The following is a 23,635-nucleotide window of genomic DNA, read 5'->3' as shown; positions in this document are numbered from 1 at the left end:
ATGGTGTGTTGATCTTTAGAACATCGGATTCGTTGTTCACCACCAGCACCGTCGGCTGCTAGCCGTCCTTTCGGCTTTGAGCTTGTTGCGTCATCACATCTGGGGCTAGGTTATCTGCTGGAGATTTGTTTTCAGTGGAGGCTTTCCTATTGACACTGTTTCAGTAACTCTTAGGCAATCGTTGGCTTCCCACAAATCATATGTATCCATTATGTTCCAATCCCTCCAAGCTGTCTTATATTGGTCTCTAGAAACTTGTTCAAATATCTCTGATCACAGAGAAGGCCCCAAGAAAGCTGATAAGCAGCCTCTTATTGCCATAGTTGGTGACCTCCCTATTGAGACCACTTGGAAGAGGTCTCATAAACAGCTGAAAAATCTTTCCATTGACAATATAAGAACATGATCACCAGTAACAACGACTTCAGAAAAATCTGTGACTCTTCAATAGCGAGAGCAATCAAACCACAAAATGCAATTTCACTGCCAGAGATTGTACTTAGTGTTTCGTGGACTGAAAATCCACAAGTGTCCAGGACATAAGAGCCCTGCTGGATCAGACCGAGGATCCATTTAGTCCAGCACTCTGTTCACACTGTGGCCAACCAGCTGTCAACCAGGACATGGTGCAACAGCACCCTCCCACCCATCTTCCCCAGAAACTAATGCACACAGGCTTTCTGCCTCAGATACTGGAGGTAGCACATAACCATCAGGGCTGGTAGCCACTGGTGACCTTGTCCAGGAATTTATCCAACCCTCTTTTAAAGCAATCCAAATTGGTGGCCATCACCACATCTTGTGGTAGCGAATTCCATAATTTAACTATGCACTGTGTGGAGTATTTCCTTTTATTTGTCCGGAATCTCCCACCAATCAGCTTCATGGGATGACCCTGGGTTCCAGTATTTTGAGAGAGAGAGAAAAATGCCTCCCTATCCACACTCTCCACAATTTTGTACACCTCTTGTCATGTCTTCCCTTATCCTTTTTTAATGTATAAGAGATGTAGAGCAACCACCTGTTCAGCCTCTCTCCAAAGGAATTGGGATAGTAATTTGCTGGAAACTCAGTGGCAAGGTGTTGTTCTATTTTTATGTTTCTGATTAAAGTCTACTAGCACCTTTTCTTAATCACCTCTTTAATGCTTCCCTTTGGAACAACTTAGTATATTTTTTTATATAATTGTTACCTAGACTTGATTGATAAAAAAAAAATCTACCCATGAAAAATCTACCCATGACTTTTCAACTAGTTCCTGTCCTCGAACAGATATGCTCATTTGACATGCCATGAATAAGTTATTGCACATAGAATGGTAGTTACAGAACTATGTATAGATTACAGCTGTATTTTTACATCTATATATACAGCTGTAGAGTTCTATGTACACACTTCCAGGCTCATATTAAAGTATTTAAGATGGCAAGGAAGACAGGAACTTACCAGCATTCTGTCATCCTGCTTAAAAAACAACAATCTATACATGCTGACTAAACATTAGAGAATCTTTAAATGTTGCTTTTTCCTTTGCGCTGCCTAATATTGACACTTTGACTCATTAAGTTTTCCTAAGGGTTTGTTTGGTTGACTCAGTGTGCAGATGCTACTTATGAACAGCTTCTTTTATAATCTCGTAAACACCGGCTACTTACTTATATCCTGTAGTTTTGTCCATTACAAGTAGTGCGTTATGATTTTTGTTCAGGTCACTCCTTTATAAAATTAACAAGTCACAATAACCCAAAATAAGTTTTTTAAAAATTCTGGATTATTGTGAACGTGACAGTGTGCTAATGCACATTGCTGCATTGTTCTCACTACGAGCGAGCGAGGCTAAACAATCCAGAGATGCTCTGTCCCTGAGTTGTTTGCTATGACGTGTGAACCAGGGGACTCTGGCTCTTCCCTCCCTGGGCTGTTTAACCTCTTCCACTTGCAGCAGAAGTGATCACAAAATACGCACTGGCACACTGCCACATTCACAATATCCCGGACTTGAAAGAATTTCTAGATTATTGTGACGTGTGAGTCAGGCCTAAAACATTGAGAGGCCACTCACTATTGGTGGACTTAGATATGAAAAGGAAGACTTGAAAAGAAAGCGGGGTGAGCAAAGTTGTCATATTCTCTTGGATTTGGTTATGATCAAGGCATGGTGTTCTCTGTCACTAACTTAAAATATGAAGTCAAAGCTTGCCTACAGTGCATTTATTTTTGCAAGATTTTAAGGCTTCTTTTAACATGTCTCCAATGTTTAGAAGAATTCTCATTAATTTTCTTGAGTCACATTTTGTTTGGGTGGTGTGGCGGTGAAGTAATCTACTCTCTTGCTGTTAAGCTTAGAGAAATAGCTTGGTGAAAGTTTATTTAAACTGCAGGTTAGTACTTCCTATCAGAGGCTTTTAAAAATGCATTGCAGCTCAGAGCCCTGGCTATCAAAACAGACACTACTAATCAAGAATGGGTGTCAGTAAGCTAGTCTTTGCCTACTAAAAACACAGGGCACTGATCTTCGTTTTAATTGTTCTTTTAAATTAGCATTCATTTACCTCTAACTTTTATCAGCATCTTTAATTATAAAAACATCAATATAGTAATCTCAAAGAGATCTCAATAGTCATCACATTAAAAACCTTTGGTATAACTCAGAATTGAGGTGAATGGAAGGACATTGTTTTGTTATTGAGGTGCTGATACTAAAGTTATTTTGTATAAAACTAAATGAAGATTTGGGGGTGAGTTGGAGAGTCTATTCCTTCCAATTCCTACTGCACAAGCACAGTCATTTTGTAAATAATGTGGCTCCCTTCCATCATATATACCTGATTTAATGTGCCCTTCTTAGAACTTTGTAGTAGCTGCCTTCCTCATATGTCTTACTTATGAATAGTTACTCAAAGTAGTTGGAAGGTCAGGTGCTGTGTGCCCAAACAGCTTAATTCTTTATGGCAGCCGTACCAGAGGTCTAGCTGTTAATAACCAATGAAGTCACCATAAAAAAAAAATCACAGTGTCAGAAGTGGGAATGATCAGATAAATTTATTTGATGCTACCATATAACCCAAACTATTATTTATTTCCACTCTTAGATATAAATTGTAAAATGTGTGTGTTGCTGGAGCAACATATGCTTTAGTTTGACTAAATGTCCTATATCTATATTTGTGAACATGTACAATAATCTGAAATAGTATTTTCAGTTTCCCTCCCAAGTCTACTACACCCAGATAATAATTTTAATTGGAGTTAGTGAAGCTCCTCTACAGTTGTCACTGCAGTATGTGACTAGTGATGTAAAATGTTGACTCTGGTTTCCAAATGACAGAAAACGTAATCTTGCTATGAATTGAAGAAAGGGTATATGAATATATTCACTACTATAGCCTTAGGGTTGACAGTACTGCCTAAAAATGTGTATGAAAAATAACAAAAGTAATAAGGTGCTTTTTCTTAAGTGGTATTGGAGGAATGTTACAGTTGCCACACAGAGGTGATTGCTCAATGTTGATATAGTTCAGTCTTTTTCTTCCTGTTTTGAACTGGCTAAGCAAGTGTCATTTCTCTTGAACATTAAGAACCGGTGTAGGAATTTCTATTGGCTATATAATAGAATTCAGTAGTTTTCAAACCAAACGGTTGGTTGCTGGGCTATGCACTCCGTGTTTGAATATCAGCCCAGCCACTTCCTAAGCACAAATGATGTAAAATAAATGCATTGATCAAAAAGTGGTATTTTTTGCAGAAAAGCACTGCAAGCGAGAGGCTGTCTAACTCAGATAGTAGATTTGAAGGTATCAGAACATGAGGTGCTAAAATAGAATTCCATAGACAAGACTTGAGAGGATTGTGCAGGTTCCATTGAAATAACAAAGCAACTTAAATGGAGTGCAGCATTCATTTTATTTACAGCAATACATTGGGGGCAGTGAGTAGAGAAATAGGAAGAGTTATTGGTAGATAGCTGAAAGTTACCTTTGAGAGGCTACAAACCTGTGTAAGGCTTTCTTGGCCAAAAGCCCTCTTGGTCCCATCGTGCCAACGCCTATCGACTACAGTGACCAAATGTACTGTCTTGCTTTGGTCTTTTAGAATGCAAACATGCAGCTCATAAAAGTAGTCCCAACAAGGGCACCACAAATTCCTTCAGTCATCATCAGATGTTATTTGTTTCAAATTCTTTATCCTACAAATGGCTTTAATAAAATGTGTTATGCCTATTCACATCTCAACCTTCCAAGTTTGCAAATATTGCATAAAGTGGTTTTCCTACTTATTTTTGTGCAGGAGTGAAATTGGCAGAGATCTAACTCCAAGTTACCTTATAATATTGCTAGCAATATTTAACCTGCAGGAAAAAAAATGTTTCCAACAAATTTGGAAACTCAAACCCTCACTCAAATAAGCAAGCAAGATCTATTACATATAAAACAAAACCTATGTGTCTTCCCATTTAGATAGGTTGACTGGTGCGGCAAGTGTGCATTATACAGGATAGGGCAACTGTAGAGCACTTATATTGCCAATGTGTGGCCACCTTCACATCAGTTTTGGTTCCTTAAAGTTGAGCTAATAGTCCTGTAACTCCCTATGCCAGACTTAATGCAAACTGGTGGCCTCCAGATGTTTTGGACTTTAGCTCCCATTTGCCCTAACCAGCATGGTCTATGGTCAGGAAAGGTGGGAGTTGTAGTACGAAATATCTGGAGGGCACCATGTTGCGGAAGGCTGTCCAAGCCCATTATTTTCCACTTCAGCTTTTCTGTGGTGTTCAGAAATAGAACAGCTAGCGATCCTGAACTCAACTCAGTTCTTCAATTTCATGCCCCGTTGACTTTAGTCAGGTCGTGCACATTTCCTTGGTTATCCTGATCTATAACTTTCACCATGATTCCTCACCACCACCACCACGGCCCAGTTTCACAGAACATCTCATCGCTATTTTCCTTATAAAAACGGAGGAGCTATTAAGAAGCAGTTGTTTTTACTGTCAGGCTCTGTCGTTACCATAAATGTTACTCCATTGTACCTGTAAGTTATTTTGTGCAGGGTTTGTCAAGCAGAGAAGAGGGGGAAAGTTTTCCCTGTTAAGGGCTACATTCTGTTGGTGGTTATTGGTCTCTGACTTCATGGCAATGGTAGACAGGGCCAGAGCCCAAAGTGGGTAGGGATGCCCTTTTTCTCTCTTTCTGACACTCCCTTTCCTTCCTGCCCACCCAGCAGGCTGCTGAGGAAGGAGCATGATAAACAGAATACGTACATAATTACAGATTGTGCTATAAGGAAATATAAGAACGGTGCTAGAGCAGACTAAAGGCCTGTCTAGTTCATCGTTCTGTTCCCCACAGTGGCCAATCACATAGGAAGCCCCCAAGCAGCGCCCCCACAACAGGAGAATTAATAGGAACAGAAAGAATAGGAGACCGAGAACCAAACTAGATCTGCAGCTAGTACTAAAAGTGCCATACTCAGAAATCAGCTGCATATCTAGTTTCTCCTTCACCATAACTCTAGCAGTGAACATATGTGTGTCTTGAGGTGTTTTCCTTCCCCTACATTGGCTGTAGTCAGCAGGGGGCAGAGAAACCTGGAAAGTCATGTTGTCAGAACATAGATAAATTGACAGCTGCTGCCACCACATGTTTGCCATCACCTCTGGTTTGTCCCCAAGAACAATGGTGAAAGAAGGGTTTTAAGAACATAAGAGCCATGCTGGATCAGACCAAGGGTCCATCTAGTCTAGCACTGTGTTTACATCTCTGTGGGATGGGCATCAGAGGCACTGTTTTACAGTGGTTCCGGTCCTACCTACGGGGTCGTTTTCAGAGAGTAGTATTGGGTGACCAGTCCTCGGCCTCCTGGCAATTGAGCTATGGAGTGCCGCAGGGCACCATCTTGTCCCCAATGTTATTTAACATCTATATGAAGCCGTTGGGAGCGGTCATTAGGGGATTTGGAGCTAAATGCCATCAATACGCTGATGACACGCAGCTCTATCTCCCTGTGACAACTGAATCAGGTGAGGCTGTGCAAGTCCTGGACCAGTGCCTAGACTCAGTAATGGGCTGGATGAGGGCCAATAAACTGAGACTAAATCCTGGCAAGATGGAAGCCCTGTGGGTGAGTGGTTCCCAAGTCCGGGAGACAGGCTCATTGCCTGTTCTGGATGGGATTGCTCTGCCTCTGAAAGAACAGGTTCGTAGTTTGGGGGTACTCTTAGACCCATTTCTGTCGTTGGAGGCTCAAGTAGCCGCCACGGCTCGGAGTGCCTTTTACCATCTTCGGTTGGTTCGCCAACTACGGCCTCTCCTGGACAGGGATAGCTTGACCACTGTGGTACAGGCATTGGTAACCTCAAGATTGGATTACTGCAATGCGCTCTATGTGGGGCTGCCCTTGAAGCTGCTCCGGAAGCTGGAGCTAATGCAGAATGCTGCAGCTCGGCTGTTGTCTGGAGCTGCCCCTTTCCAGCATGTAACTCCTCTGCTGAGGGAACTGCACTGGCTGCCTATTCGCTACCGGGCCAGGTTTAAGGTTCTTGTACTTGTGTACAAAGCCCTAAACAACTTGGGACCAGGATACCTGAGAGAGCGCCTTCTCCCTTACCAACCTGCCCGGTCACTGAGGTTATCCGAGGGCCTGCTCCTGGTGGTTCCACCTAGATCAGTGGTTCTCAACCTTCCTAATGCCGCGACCCTTTAATACAGTTCCTCATGTTGTGGTGACCCCCAACCATAAAATTATTTTCGTTCTTCTCTACACGATCCATTGTCATGGGATGGTTTGCTAATGAAAATAATACATAACAATAGCTTTAATAATACAAAAGATGATACATGACATAGTTCAGTCAATACAGTTTCCTAAGACCATCGGAAATATGTGTTTTCCGATGGTCTTAGGCGACCCCTGTGAAAGGGTCATTTGACCCCCAAAGGGGTCCCGACCCACAGGTTGAGAACCGCTGACCTAGATCCATCCTCCGATTGGAATCCACCAGGGGAAGAGCCTTCAGCGTGGTGGCGCCCCTCCTGTGGAATTCCCTGCCTCTGGAGGTCAGACAGGCTCCAACCTTGTACTCCTTTCGGCGCCTCCTGAAAACATCTTTATTCCAAGAAGCCTTTCTTTAACATGCAGCCTTGGATTTCTGTGTTGTTGTTTTTTGCTTCTTTTTAAATTTTGTTTTAACTGTTTTATTCTGTTTTTATTTTCATTTTACCTTGTACACCGCTCCGAAATTTTTTCAATGAGGAGCGGTATATAAATATTCTAAATAAATAAATAAAATATAGTGGCCAGAGTTTTCTAGAAGCACTGAATATATTCAGTGTGGTGTAGTGGCTAAAGTGTCAGACTGGGAGTTGGGAGATCTGGGTTCTAGTCCCCACTCAGCCATGGAAACCCACTGAGTGACTTTGGGCCAGTCACTAACTCTCAGCCCAACCCACCTCACAGGGTTGTTGTTGTGAGGATAAAAATGGAGAGGAGGAGGATTATGTACACCGCCTTGGGCTCCTTGGAGGAAGACAGGCGGGATATAAATGCGAAAAAATAAATAAAATAAAATTAACGTAACTACTGTATGGTAATATCAAGCCATATACATTTAACTATGCTGATCCTCATGCTTAAGGCCCCCTGGGTTTTCATGAACTCTGTATGCTGCTATGGTGCTATTCTTGGTACACTAACAAATATTGTGTGTTTTTAATAATGTCTGCTTTTGTGCCACAAACATATGAAAAAATCATGTTTTTACTACAAAATATTTTCAGTATCTCAATACAGAGTGAGATTCCTGTTTATAGAACTGTCTGCTATAAGCAATGATTCACTCTGAACATTTTGCAAGATATTCGTCAACAGTGAGGTATCCCACATCAATGTGTGTGTAGAGGAACTGGTTGTTTTCATAAAGTGTGTCAGGAACTGCCTCAGCACAGTCGTATTGCCCGCCTTGATGCTTCAGCCTTTGCTGCTCAGTTTGTCCCTTCAGAAGCTTAGAGGACACTTGAAAGCTGCAACGGTCATAATGAATCATTAGTACTGATCTAAATAAGATATTTATTGACACCACCTGGGATTCTATTTACTATTCTTGTTGGATTTCATTACTGGATCTCTGTTGTAAGGAAAGGGGCAAATATTTTGTCCTAAGTGTTAAGCTGCCATCTGTGAAAGCAAATAGTTTGGAAGTTGCTACAGGCCTTAATTTATCCATTTTGATCCGTGTGTGTGTGTGTGTGTGTGTGTGTGTGTGTGTGTTAAGATTTATTTATTACAACCAACTTGATAAAATCCTGTAAATCATCTTTATACATAACAACATAAAGTTTGCCTTAGGCTTGTCATCAAGAGTGAAAATGGGCTGAGGACTCTGCACAGACCTCAGTGCAGTTACGCTGGTTTAAACCCAATGAAGTCTCTATGCAGTATTGCAGCCAAACTAAGGAAATGGCCCATTACATTTATTTATATATAAATTCCCCAGCATTCACACTTTAAATAGTGCAGCAGACAAGTATATTCGTTCTAGGGCACTAACCAAGTAATTCGAAGGGTTTAAATGTCAAGTTAGTGTGATACATGCGGATTGTAAAGCATATTTAATTTTGAGTGTTGTAAGTGTTCTGTAAATGTTGAAAGATCAGCTATCCCAGCATGCCTCATGGCCAGATAATTAAGGGCCAACTAACAGCAAGGTGTGGATTATTCATATGTACAAGGATATCAGCTTTACTTCATAACTGTGACCACTCCTTGAAAATATTTTGAAACGTTTTATTTTAGAAGCACTGCAAATAATATTAGAACACTACAAGTTGAAGCATTTTTTTTGGCCTACTACATGCTTGATAACGCCTTATTGATTAAATTATATAAAAAATTAATAGCCCAGCATTCTGAATGTCAGCCATGCTATGTTATAAGCACCAGCAGGTTATATTCCCACTTAACATCATGCTTTTTGTAGATAAAAAAATAAACAGACCATTTCTGTTTTAAACCCCTTCCTCAACTTTGTTAGCCTGATTAAGTCCATATTCCTTGTACCAATCAAAGTATATTAATGCGTAACAATACATTTTGCCAGTAGCTTATATAATTTTGTTGCCACCACTCCCACTGGATTTTCCCAAGAAAGTGTCTGGATTGATATAGCTTTTTGTCTCCCTCCCTGTTGTAATGTCGAAGGTCTTCACTGAATGCATTTCTCACAGTTTCAGGCCTAGATATTTTTCATGGTATAAATTTCAACCCTTTTCTCCATGATATAGGTATGTTCTCCAGCTGATAGCATCACTTGTAACTGGACGCAGATGGCATGCTAAGTAGTGGGAGGAGAAGGAAATTTGAACCCTATGGTAAAAGAGTATTTATGTGTTTTGTATCCCAGTTTCAGAAGGCATGTCACAGTTCACTGAAATGAGCTGTGGTGTTATTTCAGTGTGCTTCTGTTGTACTTGCCATGGTTTAAACAAAACATACACAAGCACTATGCAGTACCAATAATAATAATAATAATAATAATAATAATAATAATAATAGATTAGCATTACAAATATAGTCCTAGAGCCACCTTTGTATGTGTCTTTATAGCTGACAAATTCACTGCTGTCCCTTCCATGGGAGTATATAAGACTTTATACTATATCTTAGAGTTCAGATTCTGTGGTAACTGCTGATTCAGTTGAATGGGTATTAAATGTAGTACATGAAGATAAAAAGGACAACTTGGAGTTTTTGCGAATGCATTTCAATTTTTAAAGTGCCAGCCCACACTTGTGTATTGTGTATACTTGCAATGCTCCTGTAGCGTACAAGAACCATGCTTATCTCTCTTGTTGTTGTTTGTATATATGCCACTCACCATGATATGTTCGTTGTGCACATAGTTAAAAGAAAAAAGTGGCTATAAATCTTCCTGATTATAGAAATATTCCTAAAAATGAAAGCTGCAGTCTAGAGGTATGCCCCCCATTATATTTACAAGGTGGGAACAGCCCTGTGCTTGGCATGCCATGTGGTCCTATTTAACTTAATTATTGTACAGCACTTAGTGTTTGAGGGGCATTATAAATATTTATATTTTTTATTAACTCAAAAAGTAAGGACAATCAGCGTGCTTTGAAAGTTTCCACTTCTACACTCCTCCCTCTCTTCCCCAACACCTCTTCTTTCCTATCAGTTCTTACAAATATGGTTTGCTGCCACTATGTATATGATTTTCCTATCTGTTTCCACTTTTGTGCCTTCTGTACTAATTGTCAATGTCAGGAATGATCTCTGGACCTTTATAGGACAGAAAAGGTTTAAGTGGCCTACTGAGAACCCTAGCATTTTTCAAGTATAAAGCTTGAAAAAATAAATAATAAATAACAAAAAATAAAGCTTGAAAATCAGTGTTTTATTCTAACCAGAATATTTCTTAGGGACAGGAATGGAATGATTGCACTATGTATATATATCTAGATGGGGATATCACTCCAGGAATAATACATTGCATGCTTTGGGTTAATTACTATAGCTTTGGATATCCGAATACAAATTTCTTGGTTAAAACAGGGGGGTGCTTATATTAGCTCAACTATGAAAGAAAGAGGATAATTCCTAAAGGTATTAGATAGGATAATAAATACACCAAATTCCTACTGAACCTTGAATTCCGAAGTCAGATTCAGGAGCAAAAGCAAGGAGATAATTTATTTTCTTAATTCTTTTTCGTCCAGCTGGTTCAAATAACTCTTCTGGCAAGGTACCCTTGCAATGAGATACCAAATGAAAATTATTCTTGTCAAATTTAGCTAATAAGATGGAGAAGTGACCAAACCCTGGCATTTTGAACATGCTTTATTTAATATTACTTTTCTATCAGGTAGCCAAACCCAACCAGGCCCCAAATTGCTGGGCCAGGCACTTAATATATAATAGGCTGTTCCTGTACTTGTCTGTTTTCTAAGCAGATGACATAAAGGAAGCACAATTAATACCATATTAAAACAGTGGACTGGGGCAAACAGATTTATTACCTTCGCACAATTACTCAGGAAGGCTGTTTCTGAGATAGGAATTTGTCCACATCATGTTCTTCCCCCTCCCCTCCCATACTTTAATGAGCAGGACATCCTTCATTTCATTTCTTTGCCCCACAATTACAATTAGTCTGGGCTCTATATATCAGTGATATATTAAAATGGTAGCTTTGAGCCTTTTGAAGAGAATGCAAGACAAAGCACCAGCTTTTGAGAGGAGACCAGCACATCACAAATGGCTAAGTGAGAACAGGGTGTGATATATATTCTGGTAGGAAATTAGTGACAGGAATGTGGGGAAGAGGTGTGTTATTATTATTATTATTATTTATTTATATAGCACCATCAATGTACATGGTGCTGTACAGAGTAAAACAGTAAATAGCAAGACCCTGCCGCATAGGCTTACATTCTAATAAAATCATAGTAAAGCAATAAGGAGGGGAAGAGAATGCAAACAGGCACAGGGTAGGGAAAACAGGCATTGGGTAGGGTAAAACTAACAGTATAAATGAGAAACTACAAATGAGAAGGATCTTGGAATTGTTGTAGATCGCAAGCTGAATATGAGCCAACAGTGCGATATGGCTGCAAGAAAGGCAAATGCTATTTTGGGCTGCATTAATATTTTATTTATTTATTTATTCATTACATTTTTATACTGCCAAATAGCCGAAGCTCTCTGGGCGGTTCACAAAAAAGTAATAGAAGTATAGCTTCCAAATCATGTGATGTACTGGTTCCTCTCTATTCAGCCCTGGTTAGGCCTCATCTAGAGTATTGTGTCCAGTTCTGGGCTCCACAATTCAAGAAGGACGCAGACAAGCTGGAGTGTGTTCAGAGGAGGGCAACCAGGATGATCAGGGGTCTGGAAACAAAGCCCTATGAATTGTTGAATCTGCTTTGGATTTCTTCAGCTATAGGTACAATCCATGATTGTATCTATGCTCACCTGTGTTGAGCTATTTGTTAATTATAACATGTATTATAGCCAAGCAAGTAACACTTAATAAATTTTATAATTGATTCTCCCCCCTATGAGCAAACATGCTCATTAGCAGAATGGAGTGTATTTTATACCCTTTTTCATCTTAGGGGAAATTTGTGCAAATTTTTAAAAAAACTTTCGAGGCATTTGCACAAATTCACTAAAGCACAGTAGTTACTGTGAAATAGGACAAATTTCCCTGAAAGTTTTTTTTTAAAGTTACATTTGCATAAATCTCCCTGAAGGTGAAAATATAATGTGAAATATTTGCAAATATCCCAAAGGTGTGGTGGGGGTAAAGTAATGTTAGATGTGCATAAATCTCCCCAAAGGAGCGCCATCTAGGGAGGCAATGAAGTAGAGGAATAAATTGACTAGTGTTATTTGAAAACACAATACAGAGGGGACATCATTAGGCTGCAAGATAATATTGCATCCATTGTAGCCTTTATTTATTTATTTTATTCTATTTGCACAGGGCTGATATTTAAATTGCCAGACCTAGTATGTAATATAGAAACAAGAAGTCACAGTTCAAATCCCAACTCACTGGCTTATCTGCTCCGTTAGTTCATGGTTATCTCTCAGTCTCCCCAATTCCTATTTTTAAGACAGAAGTGATAACACTGGCCTACCTTACTGTGTTCCTCTGTTGAACGCTGAGGTAGTTTGTATGACGTGCTTTGAGAACATAGGAAAAGACACTCTATAGATTCAAAGCAGTACAATTGATTTTGAATCAATCTATACAAAGTAGCTATTAATACTGCATTTTAATCAATATCAAAAAATAGAGATTGCTTGTCAGGAAGAGAGATCAATAAATGGATTATTGCGTTCATCAGTAAAGACCATTCCCATGGCACACTATTTCAGAGTGCTGAGCAGCAAATGTCCATTTATTTGTGGAGGATACCTTTACAAAAAAAGTAATTACTCCAGTAAACAGTGTAAAGTGTGTATATATTGAAAGTCACAGGAACATTTCCCGGGAGTAAGAGGACTATTCGGAGGCCTAAAGTGTTAATCTAAAACACAGTGCTTTTAGACCTTTTCCCCTGATATCCGTAAGGGTTTAAGAACATTTATTGACCATGCTGATTTCTCCTTATCCTCAATCCCCACTAGCATTCAATAACTAAACTGAGAATTAGGTTTAAAAAAAGGTGATCTTTTAAGGTTAAAGTATACATGTCCCCCTCCCAGTGTGCACCCGCTAAATGTGTGCATGCAAGTATAAACAACAAATTGGTATTTCCAACATCAGTGTGTGCCTAAACTCTATCTTTTATGACTACTTCATAATGTGACCATTAAATAACATGCAAACTGCACTTCTCTTGTTTCTGGGAGTCCTGTGATACTTGGTGCCTTGCATGATGAAAATGTTGGCTTATGACTTTCAAAAATGAAAGCAAGTAAAGTTCTACCAATGGTTCCCCACCACCCACCCACAATTCTGTAGAAATCAAAATGGAGAGCTCCTTCACTTCAGGATTTGTCAGGGGGAAAAAATACTATAAGGAGGTAAACTTTTAAGCACAAGTGATAGATGGAACAGGTAATGCAATTGTCCAGATAGAGTTGGCCACACTTGCCTTTTGATTGCATAGTTGTTAATAATAGGTGCTGTTTTCTTGATTTTATTTTTATTTTAAAACATTTCAATATTGCTTTTCAGCCAGTAGACCCTCAGGGCAATGTACAATACAACATTTTATACTAATTTAACCACAATTTTAAAATATCAGCCCATACATTAGAGTGAGACAGCATCTCTTTCTAATAGTCTTTAAAAGCTGAGCAACCCCCCCAAAAAAACCTTCATTCCCCCCCCCAAAAGGTGAACAGTGCTGGAGCTAGTTTGATGCCCCTAGAGTTTCACAAATGAGAGGTTTCCACAGAAATCATTCTGTGTCATATTCCACCAATCTGCCATCACTTGGTGGTGGGACATGAAATAGGCCATCTTAAACTACTCTAGGCAGGCTCGTGTGGAAGCAGGTGGTGTTTCAGATACTATTTTAGATAGGATGTTGTCACTATGCAGGTGCACAAGGCAAGGTATCACACAAAAAACCCCATTCGCTTGTTTTCTTACTTTTTTTCAGCAAGCAACCAAACATCATTTCAATTACTCTAGCCTTGTTGTGTTTGCACTTAAGAATTACTCTGTCTTGGACTCCCTTTCACATTCCAGTAACCTAATGGAATTTCCAGACAGCAGGTTTTCTGAGTGTCTGGTACATTAGATTGGTATGATTGACACCACAAACCACAAAGGGATTGTGTCAACCCTTTTCTTCAGATGAGGTATCTTTTCCTCCTCATCTGGATTTAGCACTACAGTTACTGAGAGACGCTACTACTTATGGGGAGACTGTGAATTGTGCCATTCGTTTAATTTGTGAATACTCAACTTCATTTGTTTTAAGTATTCATAGACTGTACTTGAATTACATTCACAGGGCAGTTTAGAAAAACAATAAAACAATTAAAATGTAAAGACAAAAAAAGCTAAATGCTACAAATCCATAAAATCAAGCATAAAGTAATCCATAAGAATAAAGTTACATCTAAAGCACATGAGAAGGTAAAAAGGTCTAGGTGCCAAGTGAACCTCTCTCAGATCAGTGTTCCATATCACAGAAGAAGTCCATATGCTGGAGCTTGTCTATACGGCTTGATTACCCCGACCTAAATGCGCATATTCACGTTTTAGGTTACATGATGCAGCTGTCCATTCGCTGCAGTGCCGGATTTTTAACCCGATAATGCGCATCTTCGCATTTGCGATTTACCGCGACTTTTAGATCACGTCCGAGTTTGCACCGCGTTATGGCTATGTGTCTTTGGGGGAGTTAAATCGGATTTTGACATGTGGGCGGAGCTTTGAGGGTAGGACAACTTGATTGGCTGATTTCCCGATTTCGCACCAATCGATTGCCTCGTTCATTCACGCTGATTTTAGTTTGAAGTCTCTCTGTGGAGTTTCGCAGGGAAAAAACAAATTTATTTCTGTATTTATATATTTATTGCATTTCTGTACTGCCCAATATGTGAAGCTCTCTGGGTGGTTCACAAAAACAAAGAGGGGGAAACGGGCAGCCAGACCAAGGAGATGTGTTCTGCTGCCTCATTCCTCCCCCCCCCCCCGGTTTGTGTGTTATATGAATCTGCGGAGCTCCATATATAAAATTTATAGCTTCGCTCCCCTCTCTTCCGTAGCTTGGTGTATGCAATAATGTGCATGTGCGCATTTATAACTCACTAAAAAAGGAATAAATTGAGGAAATAAATTGGTGTTGCTGCTGCAGTGTGACGCTATTTACCTACATTCGAATCAACGAAAATTAGGGTTTATATTTAATGAGTAATTCCGTTGTAGTATAGACGGGGGGCTGGATACCCTCAGTTTCTCCCACTTTTAGAGGGTGGGGTGATTTACCCTGCTTTGTAACATAATTGTTTATCATCCAGAGTGGTAGCTCCAGCATCCACATTTAACACCAACTCCAACATGGAAACGCACCTCTTAACTTACTATTTTATTTGTCTTCTTTTCTCTCCTTCTATTATAAAATAAAATAGAGAAGCTGGTGGGTCCCACCTTAGAATGCAACCAAGTTGTAGTTCACAACCTGCTAACTGAAGACTATGGGCTCATCTACACCAAGCATGATATTGCACTATGAAAGCAATATATAAAAGGCAGGAACCACCCCAAGCAGGATATAGCAGTATGAAAGCAGTATATGGTATGTGTCAATGAGCCCCAACAGTTGTCAGTGCACTTCAATAATGCTATAAAGCAGTAGTGTGGCCCCTGCCTTTTATATACTGCTTTCATAGTGTAATATCCTGCTTGGTATAGATGAGACCTATGTTCTAGATGAGGGATAGGCAATTTCTCACCCTCTAGATAAGCCCCAGCCAGCATGGCCAGGGATTATGGGAGTTGTAGTGAGTGCCAGGTTGCCTGCCGCTGTTCTAGACTTTCTATTCCTGTCCCAAAGGATTGCCAGTTTATGTACTGTAGTACTTCCATTAAAATCTCAGTTATATCACTCTTATAATAGTACAAATTTGCTTTCATTCATAGATTCTTCTCTTCCCATATTGTTGTCATCATGTATAACTAGCACTAAAATTCTATGCATGTTTATTTTGTAAGTAAAAGCTACAAGATTCTGTGGAGTTTTATGCATTGCTCAATGTGCATAGGATTTCTTTTTTTCTTTTTACCCATAAGAACATAGGAAGAACAATACTGGAGCAGACGAAACACCAATCTAGTTTAGCGTTCTGTTCCCACAGTGGCCAACCAGATTTCTTATAGGAAGCCCACAAACTGGGAGAAACCCAAAGACCTGGTTCTCTGGGTGGATCACATTTCATTCAAATAAATTAGACTGCTGGTTTGGCCAAGCAAAAGAGACATATGAGAGTAGATCAGACTATTTTTCAATGAAGCATGTGGGTGGAAATTTCTCTTTAATAACGGTGTAACTCATGAATCTCATATTAATATCTTGTACAAGTCTCATGTATAATGTAACTTGCATCCCTCACACATTTTGAATGGGATGAATTAGAAGGTCAGCTAACTCATGCACAAGACCAGGTTATGGAATAGATTTTTTTTAAATAGAGCAATGTGGATAAAAATAGACATTTGTTTAAAAACAATGTTTTGGCCTTAGGCCTTCGTTTTCTCATTTTCCATTACCTGTTCAAAACACTCACCCACACCCCTACCTACCTTATGGGCAAGTTGTTACTTCTCATCTATTTTTTGTTTTTGAATGGGGGGAGATCATAGGAGGTTGCTTCCATTTCTATATTTCTCATTCCTTTTCCCCACCCTGCCAGTTCTCATTTAACAAAACATAAATCATACCACGATGCAATACTTTACTAGCAATACTAATTGGCTTGCTCAGAGCTCTTTCTGTGGCAACCTCTGTTTAAAGTATTTAAGTTTTAAAAAAAGTTGAAAAAACATTAGAAGATAGTTTTCTTAAAGCAATATTATTATTATTATTATTATTATTATTATTATTATTATTATTATTTGCATTTTATACCACCCAACAGCCGAAGCTCCCTGGGCGGTTCACAAAAACTAAAACCATTCAAAGTATAAAACAAACAGTATAAAAACATGGTATAAAATACACATTAAAAACTGATTAAAAACATACCATTTTATACCCAACAGTTTCATTTAATATGCTATTTAAACATACACACAAACACACACTCTGATAGATTGTATGGGACCTTGTGAGACTACACACAGTAACTATAGTTCATGTGCTGAACAGTGTGAAAATTACAAAACGTTTTATCACTGGTAGAATTGTGCAACTGATTGCAGCATGTCCTCCAATTAACTCAGAGTTGTTTCTGTCATCCCCTGCACTCTTTCATATGAACAACCTATGAGGTGCAGTATGCCGAAAAATGGCAATGAGCCCAAAGTCACCCTGAGGTTGATGATGGAGTGGCTTTGAACCTGGGTTTTAGTTCTCTCCGTTACACCACACCGAATACATTCTACTAAAGTAGGATGAGTTTTTACTCAAGTAACAAGGAGAAAATCCCTGAATGAGGAAGGGCCACATTTCAGGTCATATGGTACATTTAATCTCATGGCAGAAAACTAGCCTCTCTGCTTGGACCTCCGTCTGTCATCCCACAATCAATCATTGGTAAAGGATATACATCACTAATGTAGAGCCAGTGTGGTGTAGTGGCTAAAGTGTTGGACTGGGAGTCGGGAGATCCAGATTCTAGTCCCCACTCAGCTATGACTTTGGGACAGTCACAGACTCTCAGCCCAACCCACCTCATGAGGTTGTTGTTGTGAGGATACGTGGAGAGGAGGAGGATTATGTATGCCACCTTGGGTTCCTTGGAGGAAAAAAGGCGGAATATAAATATAACAATAAATAAATAAATGTTACCTGAAAATAATGTTTGAAATGCCTTTTAAGAGGAGTTGCAAGAAAATAGAGTGAATGAAAACGAACATCTTCAAATCAAAATTATATAAAATAAGTTTTGGGTTGTTTTATAGGGAAGGATATTAATGAACCAGACGATGTCTTTGGAATCCACGGGCAAGTAAGACATAAACTGAAGTTCCTCCAAAAGAATGTGCCGAAAGATGTGAAGCTTGTACTTATTGGCACTTCAGTTGGTTGCTATATTGCCCTTGAAATGATGAAGCATGCACCAAAACTGGAGGTATGTCAAAGATGCTTAAACATGCTGAAGTCTCTCCAACCCCCCTCTCCTAGTCTGTATTTTTGTAGCAATGATTTTAGTTTGTTCAAGATGATTGAGGGGTCTTTTGGTTTATTTAATGGTTTTGCAATGCTTTTGTTGATATTTGTTGCTAGCCACCTAAAATCTGATGAGTATGTGGGATATAAATCTAAAAATACCGTGAGAGTTCCTGTTGGCACTGAGACTGAGAGGTGATTCACAATTTACTTTTTGAACTTGCGAGTCCAAATAGCCGTGCACCTGCCTTTTGAGAAGCACACATCTGTTTAAATGGCCAGGTTCCTTGCAATGAATGTAAATACAAGGGGGCTGGTCCTTTGCTGATCATTGCATCTGTGTTTAATGGAGGGAAGCCTGGCTATTTAAATGGGTGCACCATTCAAAACCGGCAGCACTTCATTTTGGTTTTAGGTAAGGTAAACCTTGCATCGGCTCTAAGACATCAAGACTGCCTTCCAAAGTGCATGCCTCAAGAACATTGTTTATCCATATTCTACCCTGAAACATTTTTTATCGATTTTTATTGTGAATTTTTAAACAAAATAAAAAATAAAATAAAATAATAAAAATAGACATATACAACTACGTACTTCAAAAGCCTCAGTTTCAAATATCACAATTTCTAAATGAAAAAAGAACAAAAAGTAAAGTAGCGTATATTATACATACACGTCCATAAAGGCAGACCAAATGTCTGAGTAGAAGTCCATTCTCAAATGATGCCTGTATGCCACTCTTTCAAATGTTGTTAATGTTGTTAAGTCTTCAATCCATTGCATTATAGGGAGTGTGGTTTTATCTTTCCAATGTTGTAGAATAATTCTTTTTGCAGTCAGAAGGGTGCGAATAATGCATTTACATTAATAATACATTAATAATGCATTGCCCAAGGGTCTCTACTTCCCTTGCTCGGCTTCGTCCATTTTCTTCTGCTGCCCCTTATGCCTGGAACGCTCTTCCAGAACATTTGAGAACTACAAGTTCAACCGCAGCTTTTAAAGCTCAGCTAAAAACTTTTCTTTTTCCTAAAGCTTTTAAAACTTGATTTTGTTCTGACTTTTTACTGTTAGTTTTACCCTACCCTGTGCCTGCTTACCCTACCCTGTGCCTGTTTGCATTCTCTTCCCCTCCTTATTGTTTTATTATGATTTTATTAGAATGTAAGCCTATGCGACAGGGTCTTGCTATTTACTGTTTTACTCTGTACAGCACCATGTACATTGATGGTGCTATATAAATAAATAAATTAATAATAATAATAATAATAATAATAATAATAATAATAATAATAATAATAATACATTGACTGTGTGTTATTTTCCAAGAAGCTGGTATGTAGATGACAAGTACATCAGAAAATATTTAAGAGATTTCCAATACAAAATTTATGCATCTGATAATTTTCTCCCAAAAGGCAGCGACTATTGGACTTTTCTAGAACATATGAACAAAAGAAGCATTAGCTATGTGACACTTCCAACAATTAGTTGATTTGGACAAATCTTTATTAAACAGACGCTGTGATGGCCAGTATACCCGAAACAGTAATTTTTGCTGCATCCATTGACATATCAGATACCGATGCCAAAACAGTGGTCTTTTGATTCAATAAAATAGGACATGCCAATTCCCTATTCCATTCCTGCTGAAGCCTCATTGTATCATATTTATTCACAGATAATAAGTATTTATAAACATGTATCGTGGGTCGATTTACCCAATCAGCCTCAATTAGTGCATCCAATAGCAAAGGTGATTCTGAAGCAGTGGAAGCTGCAGGGCCAAATCTAGATTCTAACAAATGTTGCAGTTGCAAATACTGCCATTCAGATGTGGCAGGTAATTTAAATTTATCATGTAGAGCTGAAAATAATATAAACTCATCATCTGCACCCAGTAATTCATCCAGGATAAAAATCATTCTGTCTGTCCAAATCCACCATAAAAACATTTTCTCTCCTATTTTTAAATCTGGATTTCTCCTTATAGTTAGTTTAGCATGAGAAAATGGATCAAACTGTAATTGGCGTGACGTTATATGCCACACATCTCTAACTGCTAAGATTGTGGGGGGGAGCCCATTTCACTTTAATATGCCGAGAACTTAGTGCCATCCATTTGGAAAGAGGCTCCAAACATGATGATTTCAAAACTGACCAAGGTGGAAAATAGAATCTAAGTAGAAAGGACCGGAATTTGGTGCAGGTGAGAAAATAAACCTGATGGTATATAGCAAGGAAAGCCACACCCAGCAGTTTTGATTGGAAGTTGCATCCTTTTCAGGGATATTCTTGGTGGAGAGGAACCCTAAAAGAATTTACGAAAGGTATTAAGTTTTTGAAAATAGTATTAGTACTCTACCCTGAAACATGTGAAAGGGAATAAAGGTGGAAAGGACGGAGGAGCTCACAATTACTGCCACTGTAATATGCTTCTCTCAGAAAACAAGAGGTGTCTGGGGAACATTTCCTTGCAGGAGCGTGTCTGTTTTATTTTTTCCCTCTAAGTCCAAACACTCTACATACAGCAGCTTGAGGAAGTTGCTCCTCAGTTCCTGTCCTTCAGGTCAGTTCCTAATACCAAAAGGTTAGATTCTGTTATCACCACTTCCTTGCCCTCCTTCTGACCTCCCAACCCCCAGCAACCCTGCTTGCCTGAAGAAAGGGGGTTCCTTAATCTTTTTGTTGCATTGGACAGCAGCTTCCAGTCATTCCAAGGAACTCCCGTAGGATGAGCCAAAAGTGCCTCAACATTTACCTCTCAGTCCACTGTGTTTCTGCCGCAGGCTGTGTAGTAACTCCAGTCACCAATCTGTGGTACTTGACCCCATCCTTCTGACATACAGATTGGATCAGTGGACAGGGGTACAATTAGTGTCTAGGGTTAAAGTTATGTTTAAGCTGCTGCATGTGTAGTGAAGTCCATGCTATTTAGTTTGTCTGATTGATCTGGAGTTGGGCAAGAGATTGATGGTGAGAGAACCCTTTCTAAAGTAACCTTGGAGACTAGTTTAACTTCAATCCATGGATCTCCTTATGCAACATCTATCTACAAGGAAGTAGATATGTTCTCTTGCCAAAAAGAGTGACACTAGGTTGCAGGCAGAACAGAAATTAAGAAGATAGGACATGAATTTTTGTCCATTCTATTTAATGTACGTAGTATGTTTTATGGTGCTTAAAGCATAAGACAAAATAAATGGTGTGAGATTATTCCTTCTCTTGGCTTCACCAAATATTCTGCTTACCTGTAAGATAAAAAGATTATAATATCGAATAAACGTTTGTGTGTGTGTGGTAGATATTTCTCCTATCTACTTACATTTTACATTTTTTAAAAAGTGAAACTGCAAATTCATAAAATGCAATTTAGCGTCCTCCTCCCCCTCCTCCCCCAAGATTAACACTTTCGTTGTAATGGAGCCTTCAGGTTGGACCATTCGTATGAGAATGGTGGTTTGTCCAACTTGAAAGCTCACTTACCACAAAAGAGTTAATCTTCAGGTGGGGGAGGGGGGAATGCTAAATTGCATTTTATGAATGTGTAGTTTCATTTGATATTTGTATTTAATACCAAAAAATGGTCAGGTTTTTTTTTTCCTTTGCTGAAATGGTTACCTGGTTTCAATTAGATTTGAATTGTTGAATTGTCTCCCCCCCCTCCCTTCACCTGACCCCATGGATGTTGCTGGCAGAATAATGATTTGTCAGTGTGTTGAAACTATAGGTATGTTTAGGACACATTGAGAAAGCACTGTGTGCTTGAAGTTAACTTATGACATGCTGCATTTAAGATGTGTTCAACAATAGAAAATATTTGTGTAAGCCAGATTGTTGCACAACTTCTGTCCCTTTGCCAAAAATAAGTTAACTGTTATGTTTTATGACATATGAAGTGTGATAATAAGAAACTTGTGTTTCCATCTCTTCTCTTATTTTTACTGGAATATTTTATTCCCAGTAGAGTCCAAGCACATATGTGTAGTTTAGTAGCTGGATCATTTGTGTGTTTGTGAGTACTTTCACCATATCCTTTTATTATAGGATTCTGGTTTTTGGTTTGGTCTTTAAATGCACTGTTTTTTAAAGAGGCTTTCAATGCTATGTTTTCTTGTTCTGAACTAGAACTTAATGTGCTGTATTTATTATTTTAGTAGCTCTCTAGGTTTTTGTGCTCACTGTGCACCTATTAAAAGTTTTATTTGAGGGCATTTTTTAAAAAATGTGGAAGTTCAGAATTACCCTTTGGTTGGCTTTATGAAGCAAAACAATTCTTTGAGCCTCTGAGTCTCATGTGCACCCCGTGCAAATATTCTAACTGAATGTATTGGGAGTTGTCATCACACCAGCTTTCTCAGCTCACCTGACATTCACACATGTTGGTTATTGTGTCTGTACAAGGACCTGTGAGAGTAGACACTAACATGTGTAGCTTCAAGTCATGTGATCTCTGTACTACAGTTGTGCATTGTAGCGTTCTCACACATTGTGGTCTATATGTGTGCAAACATGACATCCAACACATGGGTATCTTGAAAACCGGCTCTAATTTCAAAACTGTTTACACCACAGTCAAGTCATAATCACAGTTCATCTTTCATCCATTGACTTTTAATTCAGTACTGCTGGAGAAAGGAAGCTTAGGTATGATATACTGACTTGGGCTTGAACATGAGAAACCTTGTTTGTGTGGTCCAGTTGCTGGTGACTTGGGGTAAATGGCTATCTTTCAGCCCAACCAACCTCATAAGGTTGTTGTAAGGAGGCCACAATGCTGCTCTCACCTCCTTGTGGAAGAAGGATAGGATACAAATGTACATTTATGGCAAAATGGATATATGTACTTGTTGTTGTTGTTAGTGTTTTATATTTCTATTTCTGTTATACTAAAGTCTTTTGGGCTGCAATTAAAGTCATTTCACTATTCTGCAGCCTCCGCTTCAGTGCCAAAGTTGATACCTATGCATATTCCATCTCTGTAGTCAAACCATTTTTAGTCATTCTATAGACTGAATACAGACTTCACCTTCCACTAGCAGAAGGGCTTTTGATCCAGTAGCGGGATTCCACTGGTGGAAGGAGAGAGGCATCGTTGGCCGATTTCCTCCCCCTCCCATTTCCTTGCAGCCTCCAGCACAACTTCCCACACTATTCCACAGGGTGTCACAACCTTGTGTAGCAGAGTTTTACGTAGTAGGCACAAAGGGCTGCAGGGGGATGGGAGATATGGCAGCAGTTGACTTTCCTGCAACTGTTGGCAGAATGAAAGTCTGGATCCTAGTATATACAGTATGTTAGCTAAATTTGCTGTGCCTTATACA

At 39.1% G+C, this 23,635-nt stretch overlaps 1 protein-coding gene across 1 annotated transcript in view; it reads left to right on the top strand.

Annotated features, from left to right (window-relative positions):
* LDAH (lipid droplet associated hydrolase) overlaps window positions 1-23,635 on the top strand; it is a 106,038-nt gene that overhangs the window by 16,693 nt on the left and 65,710 nt on the right. Inside the window, exon 4 of the mRNA XM_063125218.1 lies at window positions 18,104-18,273. Within this exon, the coding sequence (XP_062981288.1) occupies window positions 18,104-18,273 (170 nt within the window). The remainder of the gene's footprint in view (window positions 1-18,103; window positions 18,274-23,635) is intronic.

The sequence above is a fragment of the Elgaria multicarinata genome, chromosome 4 (assembly GCF_023053635.1).
Source record: "Elgaria multicarinata webbii isolate HBS135686 ecotype San Diego chromosome 4, rElgMul1.1.pri, whole genome shotgun sequence".
Classification (NCBI taxonomy): Eukaryota; Metazoa; Chordata; class Lepidosauria; order Squamata; family Anguidae; genus Elgaria; species Elgaria multicarinata.
The sequence above is the reverse complement of the archived record's forward strand: the minus strand, read 5'-3'. Positions and strand labels throughout refer to the sequence as shown.